General features: G+C 38.5%; 1 protein-coding gene across 3 annotated transcripts in view; it reads left to right on the top strand.

Annotated features, from left to right (window-relative positions):
* Positions 1-15,224, top strand: part of ube2kb (ubiquitin-conjugating enzyme E2Kb (UBC1 homolog, yeast)) — a 54,315-nt gene extending 39,091 nt beyond the window's left edge. Inside the window, exons 6-8 of one of the 3 annotated variants that reach the window (XM_052009480.1) lie at positions 1,957-2,085; positions 7,079-7,147; positions 14,217-15,224. In XM_052009480.1, the coding sequence (XP_051865440.1) occupies positions 1,957-2,085; positions 7,079-7,126 (177 nt within the window). In that variant the 3' untranslated portion in view covers positions 7,127-7,147; positions 14,217-15,224. Of the gene's footprint in view, positions 1-1,956; positions 2,086-2,320; positions 6,448-7,078; positions 7,148-14,216 lie in introns of those variants that run through there. The other 2 variants (XM_052009471.1, XM_052009490.1) reach the window with 2 other exon arrangements.
* Positions 15,225-15,580: the final 356 nt, after the last annotated feature.

Raw genomic sequence — 15,580 nt, 5'->3', positions numbered from 1 at the left:
TGACTTTATTGTTGAGAGTAAGGTGGAATTGAAATTCATCGGCATTCCCTTCTGATTAGAAAACAATTACCCCTTGCGCTGGAAATTGTGGATGACATGCAGGGTTGCCAACATTCTTATGCTGGTCTTTCCTTATCTGAAAGGAAAGCTATCTAGTTTGTAAGCCATGGGTCTGCAGTAGAAATTATGGCTGAAAGTGAGACACAGACTCAACACCCTCTGCTGTCTGTCTGGTCCCTGAGGTACACCTTATACTGAGCATGGGTCTTAATGGCTCACCCCATGACACGCCTCAAACTGTAATGAATGCAAGTTGAAAGGTATCTTTGAAAGAGCTTTTACAGGCATAAAGTGCCATACCTGCGCTGGCCTCTCTTCCCAGATTTTTATTTTTGCTTAGAGACAGGCACATATATATGAATTTGAGGGATTGCCAGATAAAACCTATATTGAGAAGGACAGGGGTTTTTAAGGGTGGGTGAGCAGGAAATATATCCACTTTCCTGATAGGAATGGGCAATGTATGCCCTCTTGGAAAAAGAGCTTTTATATATTTATTCCTATAATCTGGCACATTGCCTTTAGAGTTTAATGATCAGATTTTGCAAACATAAAACTGATATTCCATCTTACATTTCCTTTTTTCCTTTCACTTATTTTATACCATTTCGTACAATATCCACATTTACAGAAGACTGCTTGTCCATGGAGCAAGTGCAGCTCCTGAGATCTTCTGATGTAGATGGGCTTGTGACCCTGCCTCCAACAGGCACCATCAAAAAATCCTACTTGCAACCTGTCCCTATTATTGGAATACAATGTTGGCAACCCTAGTGACAAGACAGAATTAAGCTTAGTTTTGTTGATCCTTTTCCTTCTCCTTCCTGTGCCGGCCCTTCCCCTGCCACTCAATCAACCATACTCGCATGTGAAGAATGGCTAATTCATATTACCCGAAGCTGCGTCATTTGTCTTTGAAAGAATAAAGTAAGTGAAAAACTGAAGTAGAATTCATAATGTAACGTTGCAACAGGCACATTCATTTAATCAGTTTGATCTAATCTGGCACATCAGCATAACAATTGCAGATGCACTATTTTAAACATTATTAACTAATTGCAAATAGTTACATTTATACACTGCCCTTTTTTGAGACATGCATGCCTCAAATGCTTAACTATCAGTAAAGTACTTTGGAAGCGAGTTGCTGTTGTAATGTAGGGAACCTTAAAGTCAATTTCCATACAGCAAGTGCTGACAAAGAGCAATGACCACCTAATCTGTCCAGTGATATTGCTCGAGGGATAATTTTCGGCCAGGCCATTGAGGGGGATCTCCTTCTATTCTCAAAGTTGTCCCATTGCATCTTTTTTTTTGTCCACCTGAGAAACTATCACGACCCTGCTTTGACATGTCTTAAAATAAGCGTTTTCAATCTGTGACTGAATTTAAAAGTTTTGTGAAGCCATTTCCTGTTGTATTCATTTAAATAAAATTTTAAATCTAGAAACACATTTTTCTAACTTATTTGTTCTTCAATGTTTTTAACATAATTCAATCATAGAGTGTGGAGGGTTGCTAATCCTGGAGTTGAATAGGAATTGAGTATTACTAATGAAGTTCTTATTGTCTAGTCTTGAATCTTCAATTGCTTGAAAATTGTTTAATTATATCTTTGATATTAACTTTTTTAAGGTTCATTCTGATGTGATTCTTTCCTCTTTGGCTTTTAAAAACTGTTTTTTGTGCTCAAGGGGAATGAGTTTCTGACTCTAAATCATTTGATTCTCAATTTTATGTAGATTTTAGAAAAGGCTGACTGTGGCCATCAAAATGTGAACCAGGTTGAATTTTTTGATCCATTATATGGTTAAACTCCTCCTCATAGTAATTCTAATGTATTTTCTTACTGCCTCCATTTAAGTCATATACTTACGGATTACATTCTTTCTGCAGTACAAGCAAAATCCAGAGATGTTCAAACAGACAGCCAGACTCTGGGCACACGTGTATGCGGGAGCACCAGTTCCTAGCCCTGAGTACACTAGAAAAGTAGACAAATTGTGCGCTATGGGCTTTGATAAAGTGAGTAATAAAAGTAATTTTAATCAGTATGCAATAATAGTTCATTTATAAACAATTACCCATTTGTAATTTAAACAATTTTATTCTAGTTGTGCATTGGTAATTTTCCTGCATTTTATTTGGCTCTCATTGGGTTGAGTTGCCTCAGTGTCTGACAAAATGAAGTGCTGGGAAAGGGATGCAGTAAAAACTGAATTTAAAATATAAAACTGCAGATACATGTTTTGTTTCTTAGAATCCCGAATGAGGCCAGAGGAAGGCAGTGGTTCTGCTGAATATTTCTTCTATCAAAAGAGAAGTGATAGATCTGTGACCATTTTCTGAAAAAAAATCCAGTTAAATACACTTTCCTGTTAGAGGGAGGGAAATTCACATTTAAAGTCGAAGTTGTATGTATATAAAACCCATTATTTTAATAGTTCTCCTCTACTGTTTATTAATTCATTGACTTGTACACCAAACTGCTTGACATCTCTAGTGCTGAATTATGTTTGCATAATTCTATTTTGTTCCCATTTTCTTGACACTGTGATTCCATATCTCCAATCCAAGTGCTTTCACTGTAACTCCAACAATAGCTATTCTTCCTTAACCTATATATATACTTTCAGTTCCAGGATCCCATAAATCTATCCTCAGCTTCTTTCTCCCAAATTTACATGCTGCCATTTGGTGACATTGTAGGCAATCATGTTAGCTTTCAGTTGCATGTTTGTTATTTAGCTTTAGCTCTTTACCACTTCTTTCAATCTTTAATTATATTCTTGGTGTAAGAGTGCTTATGCAGTGAAAAATCAGGAATCAATTACAATTTCATTGGGAAGAACAAGAGTTTCATCTGTCCAAATTGCTTCAGTCAGGCAATTCACGCTCGGTATCTTGCTGAATTGATAACCCTGCATTATAATTATCACTAATTCTGCTTTCATCCACCTCTGCAAATATTATGTACATGCCGTCTTGCTTTTCTCCTGGTGAAATCTTGATTAGTCTTGTCACTTCCTGACTCACTACTCAATTGCATCTAGTTCTTTGTGACAAACATTTGTTTCCTGCCTTGCAACATGTTAATTTCATAATCTCTGCCTGAATTCTTTGGTCTTTCTCTGCTCTTAACTCTGTATATTAAAACTTGCCTTGTATTGACTGGGACAGCCATAGTGCAAAGGGCTTGGATTGGGTAGAATTTGTTAAGTGTCCAAAAAGGTTTTCTCAAACAATGTGTAGATGGCCCTGCTAGAGAAGGGACAGCACTGGAACTCATATTGGACAGAGAGGCAAGACAAGTGACTGAAGTGTCAGCGGGGGAGCACTTTGGGGCCAGTGATCATAATTCTATTAATTTTAAAATAGTTATGGAAAAAGATAGGACTTGTCCACAAATTAACGTCTTAAATTGAGGCAAGGCAAAATTTGAAGGTATTAGATAGGAGCTTGCAAAGGTTGATTTGGAGAGGCTCTTTGTCTTGGAAGTGAAAGGCTTTTAAAAGTGAGATAGCAAGTAGTAGTTAGGGGACAGCATGTTCCTGCTAGAGTGAAGGCCAAGGCTGGCAGGATTAGGGAACCCTGGTTCATGAGGAACATTGAGGCACTGGTCAGGAAAAAGGAGGTGTACATCAGGTAGAGGCAGCTGGGATCAAACTAATCCCTAGAGGTGGTTAACAGATCTTAGGAGTAAATTTAAGAAGGGAACATGAGATAGCTTTGGCAGATTAGGTAAAGGAGAATCCTAAGAGATTCTACAAATATATTAAGAGCAAATAGGGAGAGAACAGGTCTCCTTAAGGAACAATGTGGTCGTCTATATGTGTAGCCACGGTAGATGGGTGAGGTGTTAAATGAATATTTCTCGTTTGTATTTACCGTGAAGAAGGTCATGCACGCTGAAGAATTACGGGAAATGAATAGTGATGTATTGGAACATATCCACATTGCAAAAAAGTTGCTGGCAGTCTTAAGGCATATTAAATTGGATGAAGCCTCGGCCTGATCAAGTGTATACTAGAACATTGTGGGAAGCTAGGGAAGAAATTTCAGAGGCCCTGGCAGAAATATTTGCATTATCTTTAGCCATGCGTGTGAGGTACTGGAAGATCTAGTCAATTGGATACAAAAATGACTTGGAGGGAGCTAGAGGGTGATAGTGGAGAGTTGTTTCTCACATTGGACGCATGTGACCAGTGGTGTGCCACAGGGATCGGTGCTGGGTCCATTGATGTTTGTCATCTATGTTAACAATTTGGATAACAGTTTTGTTATCGTGGTTAGTAAGTTTGCTGATGACACCAAAATTGGTGGTGTAGTGGACAGTGAAGGTTATTTTAGATTACAACAGGATCTAGATCAATTAGGAAAGTGGGCAAAGAAATGACAGATGGAATTTAACTTGGATAAATGAGAGGTATTGCATTTTGGTCAGTTAAAGCAGGGCAGGACTTGCACTGTAAATGGTTGGGTCCTGGAGAGTGTTGTAGGACAGAGACCTAGGGGCTAAGGTATATAGTTCCCTGAAAGTGACAACACAGGTAGAAAGGTTGGTGAAGGTGTTTTTCATGCTTGCCTTCATCAGTCAGGGCATTGAGTACAGCAGTTGGGATGTGATGTTCCAAATGTACAAGTCATTGGTGAGACCACACTTAGAGTATCGTGTGCAGTTCCGGCTGCCCAACTATAGGAACGATGTCACTGAGCTGGAAAGGGTGCAGAAAAGATTCACAAGGGTGTCACCAGAATTGGAGGGGTAGGGTGGGGGGGCTTGAGTTATAAGGAGAGGCTGGATAGGCTGGGGGTATTTTGCCTGGAATGTTGGAAGCTGAGCAGTGACCTTGGATGTATAAAATCATGAGGGACTTGGATAAGGTGGATGATCAGTCTTTTTCCCAGGAAACTCCCCTGTCCTGAGCATAAATTTAAAGTGAGAGGGGAAAAATTTAAAAGGCACCTGAGAGGCAACTTTTTCATGTAAAGGGTGGTTGGTATATGGAATGAGCTGCCAGAGAAAGCTGTAGAGGTGGATAGAATCACAATATTTAAAAGACATTTGGACAGGTACATGGGTAGCAAAGGCCTAGAGGGATATGGGCTAAATGCAGGCGAATGGGACTGACTCATATTGACATATTGGTTGGCTTGGATGAGTTGGGCTGACGGGCCTGTTTCCATTCAGCAAGTTAGTTCAGCAAGTTTGGGACATTAGTGCCAGACTAACAGATTTTCCAGACTCTTGGATGTTAATTCAAATAATACTCCAACTCTTTTATTTTTTTTGGTAGTTGTTACACAGTAGTATAATAAATTTTCCAGTGAACCTGGTGAGTTTTAATGGAGAGTGGGAAACAGGGCCTCGGGCCCTGGTGTATTAATAAGTCAGATGCTGAACCATTGGGATTTCTATGCAATTGGATTGCAGATTATTGGAGTCTTTCTGTAATTTGTTCTGGTTTTGTATGCCCTCTGGAGCACTCCACTCCTTTTACTGCTGTCTGCATCTATACTCATGCTGTACAGGTGGCAGTCCATTGATGTCTTAATCTTTGAAAATCTTCTCTCTCCCCTGGCAACTTTTCATACACTTGAAATATTTATTTAGCTTAGTTTATTATCATCACTCCAAGTTGCATCCTGCTTTTGTACATTTTTATTATGCTGCTAAGAATTATTCTTTGAAGCAGCACAGGTGGAAACAGTTTGGGCCATCATGCTACTGCTGGCACTTTTGTAGACTTATCCAAATAGTTTCTTTCCCTGGCCTGTAATTTTCTTTCCCCTTGCATATTCATCGATTTTTTTTTTTTGCTGTGAAAGTTACTGTTGAATCAGCATCTAATACCCTCACACTTTTCAGTTATCATCTAGGTCTGGGGGGGAAAACTGAGAGACTGTTAGATAGCTACTTAAAATCTACCCTCTAGTTACTGGCCCTTCTGACAATGGAACTTGTTTCTCATTTATGTTATTTGTTAATTTGAACACCTCTATCAAATATCTTAAACTGCAGTATGGAGAAGGACTTTAGTCTTCCCAATTTCCCCACATTAAAGAAGCTTGTTCACAGTGGTATGCCAGTAATTATCTCTGCACACACTATACCTTCATTCTCATCCTAAACTCTGCCCTGAACTGAGCACAATACTGCAATGTATTTTGATGAGCATTTAAAAATATTTAGCTTATTTTCCTTGTTTTTCTAATCTCTCCCTCTATTAACAAGGTTTATTTTTACTAAGCAGCCTTCTCAGTTTGTCTGCTCTCTTTCAAAAATGTATGTATATATTTCCAAGTATCAATGTTCCTGCAACCTCTTTAAAATTGTACCTTTTAGTTCACCTTGGTTCAATTGGTCTTAATAAAGTATATCAGCACTTCTTAAATTTTTCCTGATGACTTTTACTGTCCTCCATTCACCGTTCTCCTCTACATTTCATGTTTACTGTCATTCACATACCTTGAAATTATGCCCAATGTCTGCGGGTCACTAAAAAAGTTTCAAATGGTCCATGTATGTATCTCTGGAAGCACAGTCATATACCTCGCACCAGTTTTGAAAACAAAAATAATTCAACATTATTTTGATTTCTTGCAGCTTTGAATCCAGTCTGCCACTATTTATTTAAATTCCATGGGCTTTAATATTGCTGAAAAAGTCTGTGGTACTTCTGCAAAATGCTTTTTGAAACTCCATATGCCATACCCATTTGCCAATTATGACTTGTTTTTATTAGTCTGCTCATTGTATCCCGTATTATTTTCTCCGAGTTTGTCCACCACTGTTTGGTTGACTGACGAGTTCCCATGAATCGACTCTTCTAAAAGGGTATAAATAACAATTGCAGACGTCTGGCAGCAGAGCTATTTCCAAAGAGGTTTGGAGGATTATGACCAGAACATCTGCAATTTGCACCCTTCCCTCAATTTATATGGACAGTGAGACTTTTCTAGTGTGAAGGCTGCCAACCATGTTTTTATCCTAAAAACATTTACTTTCATTTCATAGCAAATCCATCTTGGGGGATTAAAGTGCCATCTATGGTTTCTTGGGTGAGGCATGAATCCACAACTTAGGGTAATGCCATTGAATATTTATATATTTTTATATCATTTGCATTTTCTTTAGCTTTACGTTTAATTCTCCACATAATATGTATAAATACTGATTTTGATAGGAAGGCCCAGGATTCACTGTATGCAGAACGGAGACTAGTTACAAAAATAGAAAGTGCAAAAATCTCTAATACATAAATGCTTTTTTCTCCTCCCAAACTCTCTAAACACCTACACTTGAAAAATGAGTTTTGGCAAATTGGTTAAATGTTCTGACATATCCAGATGCTTCTAAAGCAACAATATGCAAAGTTTTATGATACTTAGATGGTGAAAGTTGATCCTTGCACAATTTAGTCAAGAGTGCTAATCACAAGTCCCAAAGAAATCCCTCTTTTTGTTTTGGTAAGATGGCAGGAGGAACAATTTTTATAGGATAGATGATAATTTTTTATGAATGTATTTTGGACAAGAGCTCTTGTCAAAACTTTACATTTCAGATAAGTGCTGAAAAGTATGATGATAGAAGTTTAGTTGGACTAAAATGTACTTGACCAAAACTATTACAGGGAAAAGTCTTGAGGCTCTTGGTTAAGTTGCAGCATAAAGTAGAAAAGGCAAGACGATTATAGTAATAAAGGCATTAAAAGTTGATGTGGAAAATAAAGTTCATGATGTAGAAGATAATGTGTTGGTGTGGAAAGATTGGTTAGCTAACAAGAAACAGAATTAAGCATAAGGCAAGATATATCGAGTAGTGTCCTACTGGGATTGGTGTTGAGACTCAACTTTTTACAATTTACACATGAAGGGACCAAAGTATAATGGCTAAATTTGCTGATGACACAAAGGTAGGAAGATAAGTAATGAAGAGCACATAAGGAGATTACAAAGGGATATGGGTTAAGTGAGTGGGAAAAAATATAGCAAGTAAAGTTTTATGTGGGGAAAATGTGAAATTGTCCACTTTGACAGGAATAATGGGAAAGTATACAGCCAAATTGGTGAGAGTATAGAGTTTTACAGCATGGAAACAGACCCTTCAGCCCATGCTGAACATTAAGTAGTTATCTACTAATCTGGATGGGGATTTGGTCCATAGTCTTCTATGTGTTGGTGATTCAAATGCTCATCCAATTGTTTAAATGTTGTGACTACCTACTTCCAGCACGCACCTCAGGTAGTGCCTTCCAGATTGCAACCAGCCTCTGGGTGAAAAGGCTCTTCCTCCGATCCCCTCTAAACCTCTTAATATTCATCTTAAACTCAAGCCCACTGGTCTTAAACATCTCTCTCATGGGGAACTGTTTTCTAATATCTACTCTAGCTATGCCTCTCAATTGTGTATACCTCTATCAGGTCCCCCTCAGCCACCTCTGCTCCAAGGAAAATAAACCCAGCCTATCCAGTCTCTCCTCTTAATTGAAACGTTCCATCCCAGGCAAAGTCCTGGTGAATCTCCTCTGCGCCTTCAGCACAGTCATGTCTTTCCTATGGTGTGGTGAGTAGAATTGCTCACAGTACTATAACTGTGGCTTAACCAATGTTTAATAAAGTTATGCCAAGGCTCCCCTGCACTTGTATTCTGTGCCCCAGGTAACAAAGGCAAGTATCCTGGAATGCCACCTTTGTTATTCTATCTATCAATGCTTCCACCTTCAGGGATCTTGGGACTTGTGTGTTTGTAGTGCATGATTCGCGAAAGTCTAGTATGCAGGTACAGAAAATAATTAGGAAAGCTAACATAGTGTTATTGTTTATTGCAAGGGGAATTGAATACAAAAGTAAAGAGGTTATGCTTCAGTTACTGAAATTAGTGCAAACCCATGGGTAGATTCTATCTGGTGTTTTGAACTAAAGTTATGCCATTGATTCAAATGTATACATTTACTTAGTTGGCAATAATAGAGATGTGAAACCTTCTGGAAAATTTATAAATGAGATGTTTGATGTGATTTGGGTAATGAATGTGGTACTGAATTTGCACAAAAATTTTAAATGTATGACTTGGATGAGGAAGTGGAAGGGTGGGTTGGTAAGTTTGCAGATGACATGAAGGTTGGTGGTGTTGTGGATAGTGTAGAAAGTTGTCGAGCATTATAATTACAATGGGACATTGATAGGATGCAAAGCTGGGCTGAGAAGTGGCAGATGGAGTTCAACCCGGAGAAGTGTGAAGTGATTCACTTTGGAAGGTCGAATTTGAAGGCAGAATACAGGGTTAATGGCAGGATTCTTAGCAGTGTGGAGGAACAGAAGGATCTTGGGGTCCAAGTCCACAGATCCCTGAAAGTTGCCGCGCAGGTTAATAAGGTTGTTAAGAAGGTGTATGGCGTGCTGGCCTTCATTAGTCGGGTGATTGAGTTCAAGAGCCGTGAGGTAACGTTGCAGCTCTATAAAACCCTGGTTAGATAACACTTAGAATATTGTGTTCAGTTCTGGTCCCCTCACTATAGGAAGGATATGGAAGCTTTAGAGAGGGTGCAGGGGAGATTTGCCAAGATGCTCCCTGGATTGGAGAGCATGTCTTATGAGGATGGGTTGAGGGAGCTTGGGCTTTTCTCTTTGGAAGGAAGATGAGAGGTGACCTGATAGAGGTGTACAAGATGATAAGAGGTATAGATCGAGTGGACAGCCAGAGACTTTTTCCCAGGGTGGAAATGGCTAACATGAGGGGGCATAATTTTAAGGTGATTGGAGGAAAGCACAAGGGGGATATCGGAGGTAAGTGTTTTTACACAGAGTAGTGGGTGCCTGGAACGCGCTGCCAGGGGTGCTGGTAGAGGCAGACACATTAGGGACATGTAAGAGACTCTTAGGTAGGCACACGGATGATAGAAAAATGGAGGGGTATGTGGGAGGGAATGGTTAGGTTGATCTTAGAGTAAGTTAAAAGGTTGGCACAACATCGTAGGCTGAAGGGCCTGTACTGTGCTGTTATGTTCTATGTTCTACATTATTAAGCAAATTGAAATAATTTTTTAATCAATTCAGTAGGTGAATGGTTGATTGAAAACCTGTTTCTGAATCTGTGCCTTAGTTGTCTGCATCTATTATCAAGGGCATTACTCTGTGGAATGGTCTATAAGAACACTTCTGCTAGAGTGCTACTAATCAATCATGTAAAATTCTTATTGGCGAATGAATACACATTTCTTTTCTCAGGTACATGCTAGAGGCATGTCAAATCTGAAAAACAGTTTCATCAGTATTTAATGATTTAAGGAAGTTTTATAAGGCATTTTAAGTAGCAAAATTTCAGCATACCATATTAGCTTTAATTTTGATACAAGTTAGTGGCCAGAACTTTGTGATAACAGTGAGATCATCAGCACCCACTGTGATAATGGAAGAAGTTTGATAGCAGCTTTTGGGATACTCCAGTGCAGAATTAAATAAGGAAATCCAAAGGTGCTGTCAGTGGGTTGCTGCTCAATGGAGTGTGGAATTTCAGCCTTTTCCATTGTAACTGGTGAATGGATTTGAACATTATTTAAAAAAAATTCTACTTTTTATATTTAAAAAAAACTGAAAATGTACCTCATTGAATTAGGTGTAAATTGAGTTTTTAATGGTGTACTAATTTGTAATAACTAAACTATTTCATTGGCTCTTAAGCATATTTTTGTGTGGATTGAATCAGAAGGGAAGAAGCTGTTCCTAAATTGTTGAGTGTGTGTCTTCAGGCTTTTGTACTTCCTCTCCGAGTAACAAGAAGAGGGCATGTCCCGAATTGTTCACGTTTTCCTAAAATTGCAAATTTTCTTTTTGAAGTTTATCCATCTTAACCTAATATTTTTGATACAGATGTCAGAGTTGGGAATTGTTTTAAAAAGTTGGTGCTTTTTCTTTCTGGTTTGCTCTGTGACTCTTTCCATGTTGTTCAGCCTGCTTGATGTCATTGATTCTGGATGGTAAAGACCCCCAAGAACTAATGCCAAGCAGCAATTGACATTGTGAAAGGTGAAATCCACACCATAGAAAGCACTGTGGATAGTTTTTTAAGCTTGTGATGAACATTGTAACTTCAGAATCTTGGCTGTTTACTAAGTGTTCTGAAGTGATATACTTTAGACTGTAGTAGTGACATTAGATAGATGTATGTTCAGCTATCAAGAACATTGAATGCCTCAAAGTATAGCCAGAACTACAACTTGAGTTCTGTTAGATGCTTGACGAGATAGTTATGTGGCATGTGTCTACTGTGAACGTTGTTTGCCATTTATCAGCCTAATACTGAATGTCAACTTAGGTCATGCTGTACACAGAAACATACAGATTGCTTCATTGTTTGAAAGTTGTGAGTAGAATTTAAAGCTCTGTAGGCTTCCAAAAAACATACCCCACTTCTGATCATGGAAAGAGGTTGATTGGGCTAGGATATTACTCTGAGGAACCTCTGCAGGGGCTGATATAATTTGCCTCCTGTAAACAGCCATTTTCCTTTCTGCTGTGTATGGCTCCAGCTTGTGGAGAGTTTCTCCTCCATGGTCCAAAGCCCTGACTCCTATTGCATCAAATTTACAAGCACTCCATGAGGTCACACTCTGGAATGCTGCACGACATTGAGGATAATGCTGTCACTGACTTTTGTTCTGTGTTTATGTTTAGAGCATGACTCAAGTCTTGTCTGGAGCAGTAGTCTTGGTGGTATCAAACTTGGCATCAATTATTGATGTGCTGGCGCCACTTGATGACACTGCAGCATTTTCCATCTCTCTTACCATTGAGACTAGGTTTACCTGCTTTTAATGGACATATTGGGGCAATTTTTCACTTTGTAGGTTAGACGCCAGCTTTATAGCTGTCGTGAGGTAGCTTAGATGGAGGTGTGATTCGTTCAGAAGCCCAGTGTTATGAGATTGCAGTTGGATGTTTGGGCTCAGTGCACTAACTGTTTATTTATTATGTTGTGTTAGCTTAAATCTGGGTTCTGTAATAGTGGGAGCCTTGGGAGGAAACGGAAACCTCATCTACTCAGAACCTTTAGCCGAACATGATTGCAAATGTTTCAGCTTTGTCTTTTGTATGTGATAGGCTCCTCCATTGAAGATCCTTCCTAACAGTTGTTTTAATCGTCTATTATAATTTATGACTAGATATAGCAAGTTATAGTGCTTCGACCTAATCCATTTGGTTCTGGGTTTGCTTAGTTTTGTCTGTAGCATACTTCTGTTTTTGTTTTAGCATTCATGTTATCCAGTTCCAGCTTTATAGGATTGGCCCTAATTTTTAGGTATTCCTGTTCGAGTTCCTGACATACTGTTCTGTTTTAATCATTGAGCTCGGGGTGATCCACTGATTATAAGTATTCTGGCCTACTGAGATTGTAGATTGTTGGGGAATATAATTCTGCTGTTGAGTCCTGATGCAGGATTTCGACCTAAAATGTTGACAATTCCTTTCCTCTCACCGATTCTGCTCGATTTGCTGATTGTTGCTCATGACTCTGCTGCTAATGTGCTGGTGGGCCACAGTCCTCAGTTGATGCTCGGACTTGAGCTGCCAGCGCTATTCTTTGCACAGTGGAGGAGCCCATGCCATTCCCTGAAAGAGACAGCTCCTGTTATAAACCTGTCAGGCTGCTGCTTGGCTCATCTGTGTTTCAGCTCTCCCAAATTTGGCACGTTACGTGTTACTGAGAGGACATTAATTACCTGTTATGGAATTTAAAGTTATTTAATTTCCTGAATCCAAGGGCTTAATTCAGGCTCTGGGTTACTGATCCAGAAATGTAACCATTATTCTGCCAAACCCTTGTACATTTAAGGGGAAGCTAGATAAGTAGGTGAGGGAATAGAGAGTTATGCTGTTGGTTGGATGAGTAAGGATGAAGATGGCTTGAGTGGTGTATATGTGTTGGCATGGCCTACTTCTCAGAGTCATAGTGTCATACGGCACTGAATCAAGCCGTAGTGGGTTTGGTTAGGGTTTGTGTAAATGGGTGCTTGATTGGTGCAGACTTGGTGGCTGAAGGGCAATTTTCCAAGTTGACACTGAAACATTTTAAAATTAGCTTTAAATGTTTCTTTTTTGCCCTTATAGGCACCCAGTGTCCAGTATAATGTTAGGATATAAATCATTGAAAATTTATTCTCCAAATGGGGAGATGATCATGTACAATGTCTTCTCGGTGTTGTTTAACATGATGTGGATAGTTTGCTTTGCCGACCTTGATGCTTAGTCTAGTTTTCATTTTGCTGTTCTGGCAAAACCTGGTGGTGTTGAGCCAGTTACACAATTCAGTGTTGATGCAGCTATTCTGTATTGTTGCTCTGGTGCAGTCTGGAATACTTGCAGGCCAGCACTGTCATTGACCTTTGCATTCAAAAATATTCTCAGTGATATGGGAAGTAGATGTATGACCTGAAAAGATCTGAGTAGGTGTGTACTTCAGTATGATATAACAGTTGAATTCTTGAGGTGTTTAGTTTTAAATGTACTCCTTTGGAATGGTGTTTCCAGTGTTAGTTTAAAAGATGCTGCTCTAAAGCATCTGCAAATGTTATTTGTGGTCTACAAGGTTTTGTGTAAGAGCTGCCTAAGAATAAACATGCTTGATTTTATTTTTATCGGAAAAAAGGAACAACATTGTCTTAGACTTGAGGAGGATTCTGCAGTTCACTGTAATGGCTAGAATTGTACCACCTGATAAACATAACATGGTTCCTTATTCCCTTAAATCTTTGACTGAAATATAGAAACTGAGGGATTCTACTATTACCAATGCATATTTTGTAGTATCTGTGATGTTTAAGTTGTCACAATTTGGAAATGACCTCTTGTACCTTTTACAAATTGATGTGCATGAAAAGATAAATACCATGGTTTTATGCTACAATGTGATGTCATATTGTTTTTAAAGTTTTCCCTGCAAAATACGTTTTCATTCTGATTTTGCGTTTGTATTCCTCTGTATTAGCAGGCTAAATTAACCATGACCTGTAATGTGGTTCTTTATAATTTTGTGCAATATTATCTGACGTACAGTGCAAATATTTGTCGTAGACCTGATATAATTACACCTGATTTAGAAAATATTATCTTTACTCGGGCATCTGCAGTTTTTGACTTTTGTATTTCTTCTACAGAATGCAGTAATAGTGGCCTTGTCTTCACAATCCTGGGATGTGGAATGTGCAACAGAACGACTGCTCAGTAACTGAGGAATTTGGGATTGCTTCTATAGCCCTGATGTCCATTCATTGACAAACACCTCTGCCCTTTGTTCTTACTGGGTTCTGCATAGATTCCATTTTAAACATCACTGTAATATGTGATAATCGCTTTAAACAAGACTGGATTCGATGCTCTGTAAATAAAGCTCTCAAAAGATCTGTGTAAATTAAAACAAAGGGGAAACGTGAAATACTTTTTAATTTTTTCCTACTCTGCACTGTAAAGATCCTGAGTTTGAGTTGCATTCATCCCCGAAGATGACACAATACACCTGCTTTAGTGCAGTTTAACAAAATGACCAAGGCTTTCAATTGCAACAATTTGTTCTTGATAAAAACATGTAATGTGGCCTACATCTTAAAATATGGTTGTTTTCTACTTTTTGTATGTGTCATGGCTGTTAGGAGCCAGTGCTTCTGATGAGAATTTCTATTTAGTTTGCTATTTAGAGGCGGCTTCACTCTTTAATTGTGGCAGTTGCTGTGGTGACATTTTTTTTGAAAGTTAAATCTTTATGGGTACCAAATCAAAGGTTGAAGCAGATTCCTGATCATGAGTAGATTACTTGGTTACGTTGTTCTCCAAAAGTCTTTGCTATGACACAGTCAAAAAGTCTTGACATGTTAGGTTTTCTTAAATGGTTGTAGCCGTTAAGTAATGTGGTAACCACTTTGAATTACTTAACAGGTATTTAAATACTCAATCCCAGCTTGTGATTCACATTTTCTATAATTTACTTTGGAAGCTGTGGTGGCTGTCCTCTTGCTGTACATAATTTAAAGTTCACTTAGAAATAGAGGTATGTTATTGATCAGATTGTCTGCACTCTATTGGGTATCTCTGAAAGTTCCAGTAATGGGACATTTCCTGTATATACAGCCAAGCTTTCTATTCGTATTAAAATATTTCATCTTGAGTTTTCCACTAACGTTGAGGTATTTATATGATCAATTTCTGAATTTGAGACATGTATCAATTTTGTTGAATTGGAAAAACTCCTGTGAATTTTTTTTTAAGTTGTACATGTCTATCTTCAGAAAGGATTTTTATTTGCTGATTAGTGCTTGTTGGAAATTAGAACAGTGGTCATTCCAACTTTACATTTTTAAGAAAATGCCAATTTCTGTTTGTTTAACTGAGGCACGGTACACCTTTCTAAACAGTCATTGGGAATGTGATAAACAAGCACTGAACTTTAGATTGTAATCCATACAGTCGGAAGAATTTGAGCTGAGGTGGAACTTGATCCATTAGTATCGTTCAGTGCTGACCATCA

The sequence above is a fragment of the Pristis pectinata genome, chromosome 2 (genome assembly GCF_009764475.1).
Source record: "Pristis pectinata isolate sPriPec2 chromosome 2, sPriPec2.1.pri, whole genome shotgun sequence".
Taxonomy (NCBI): Eukaryota; Metazoa; Chordata; class Chondrichthyes; order Rhinopristiformes; family Pristidae; genus Pristis; species Pristis pectinata.
This window is presented reverse-complemented; position numbering and strand designations above follow the sequence as displayed.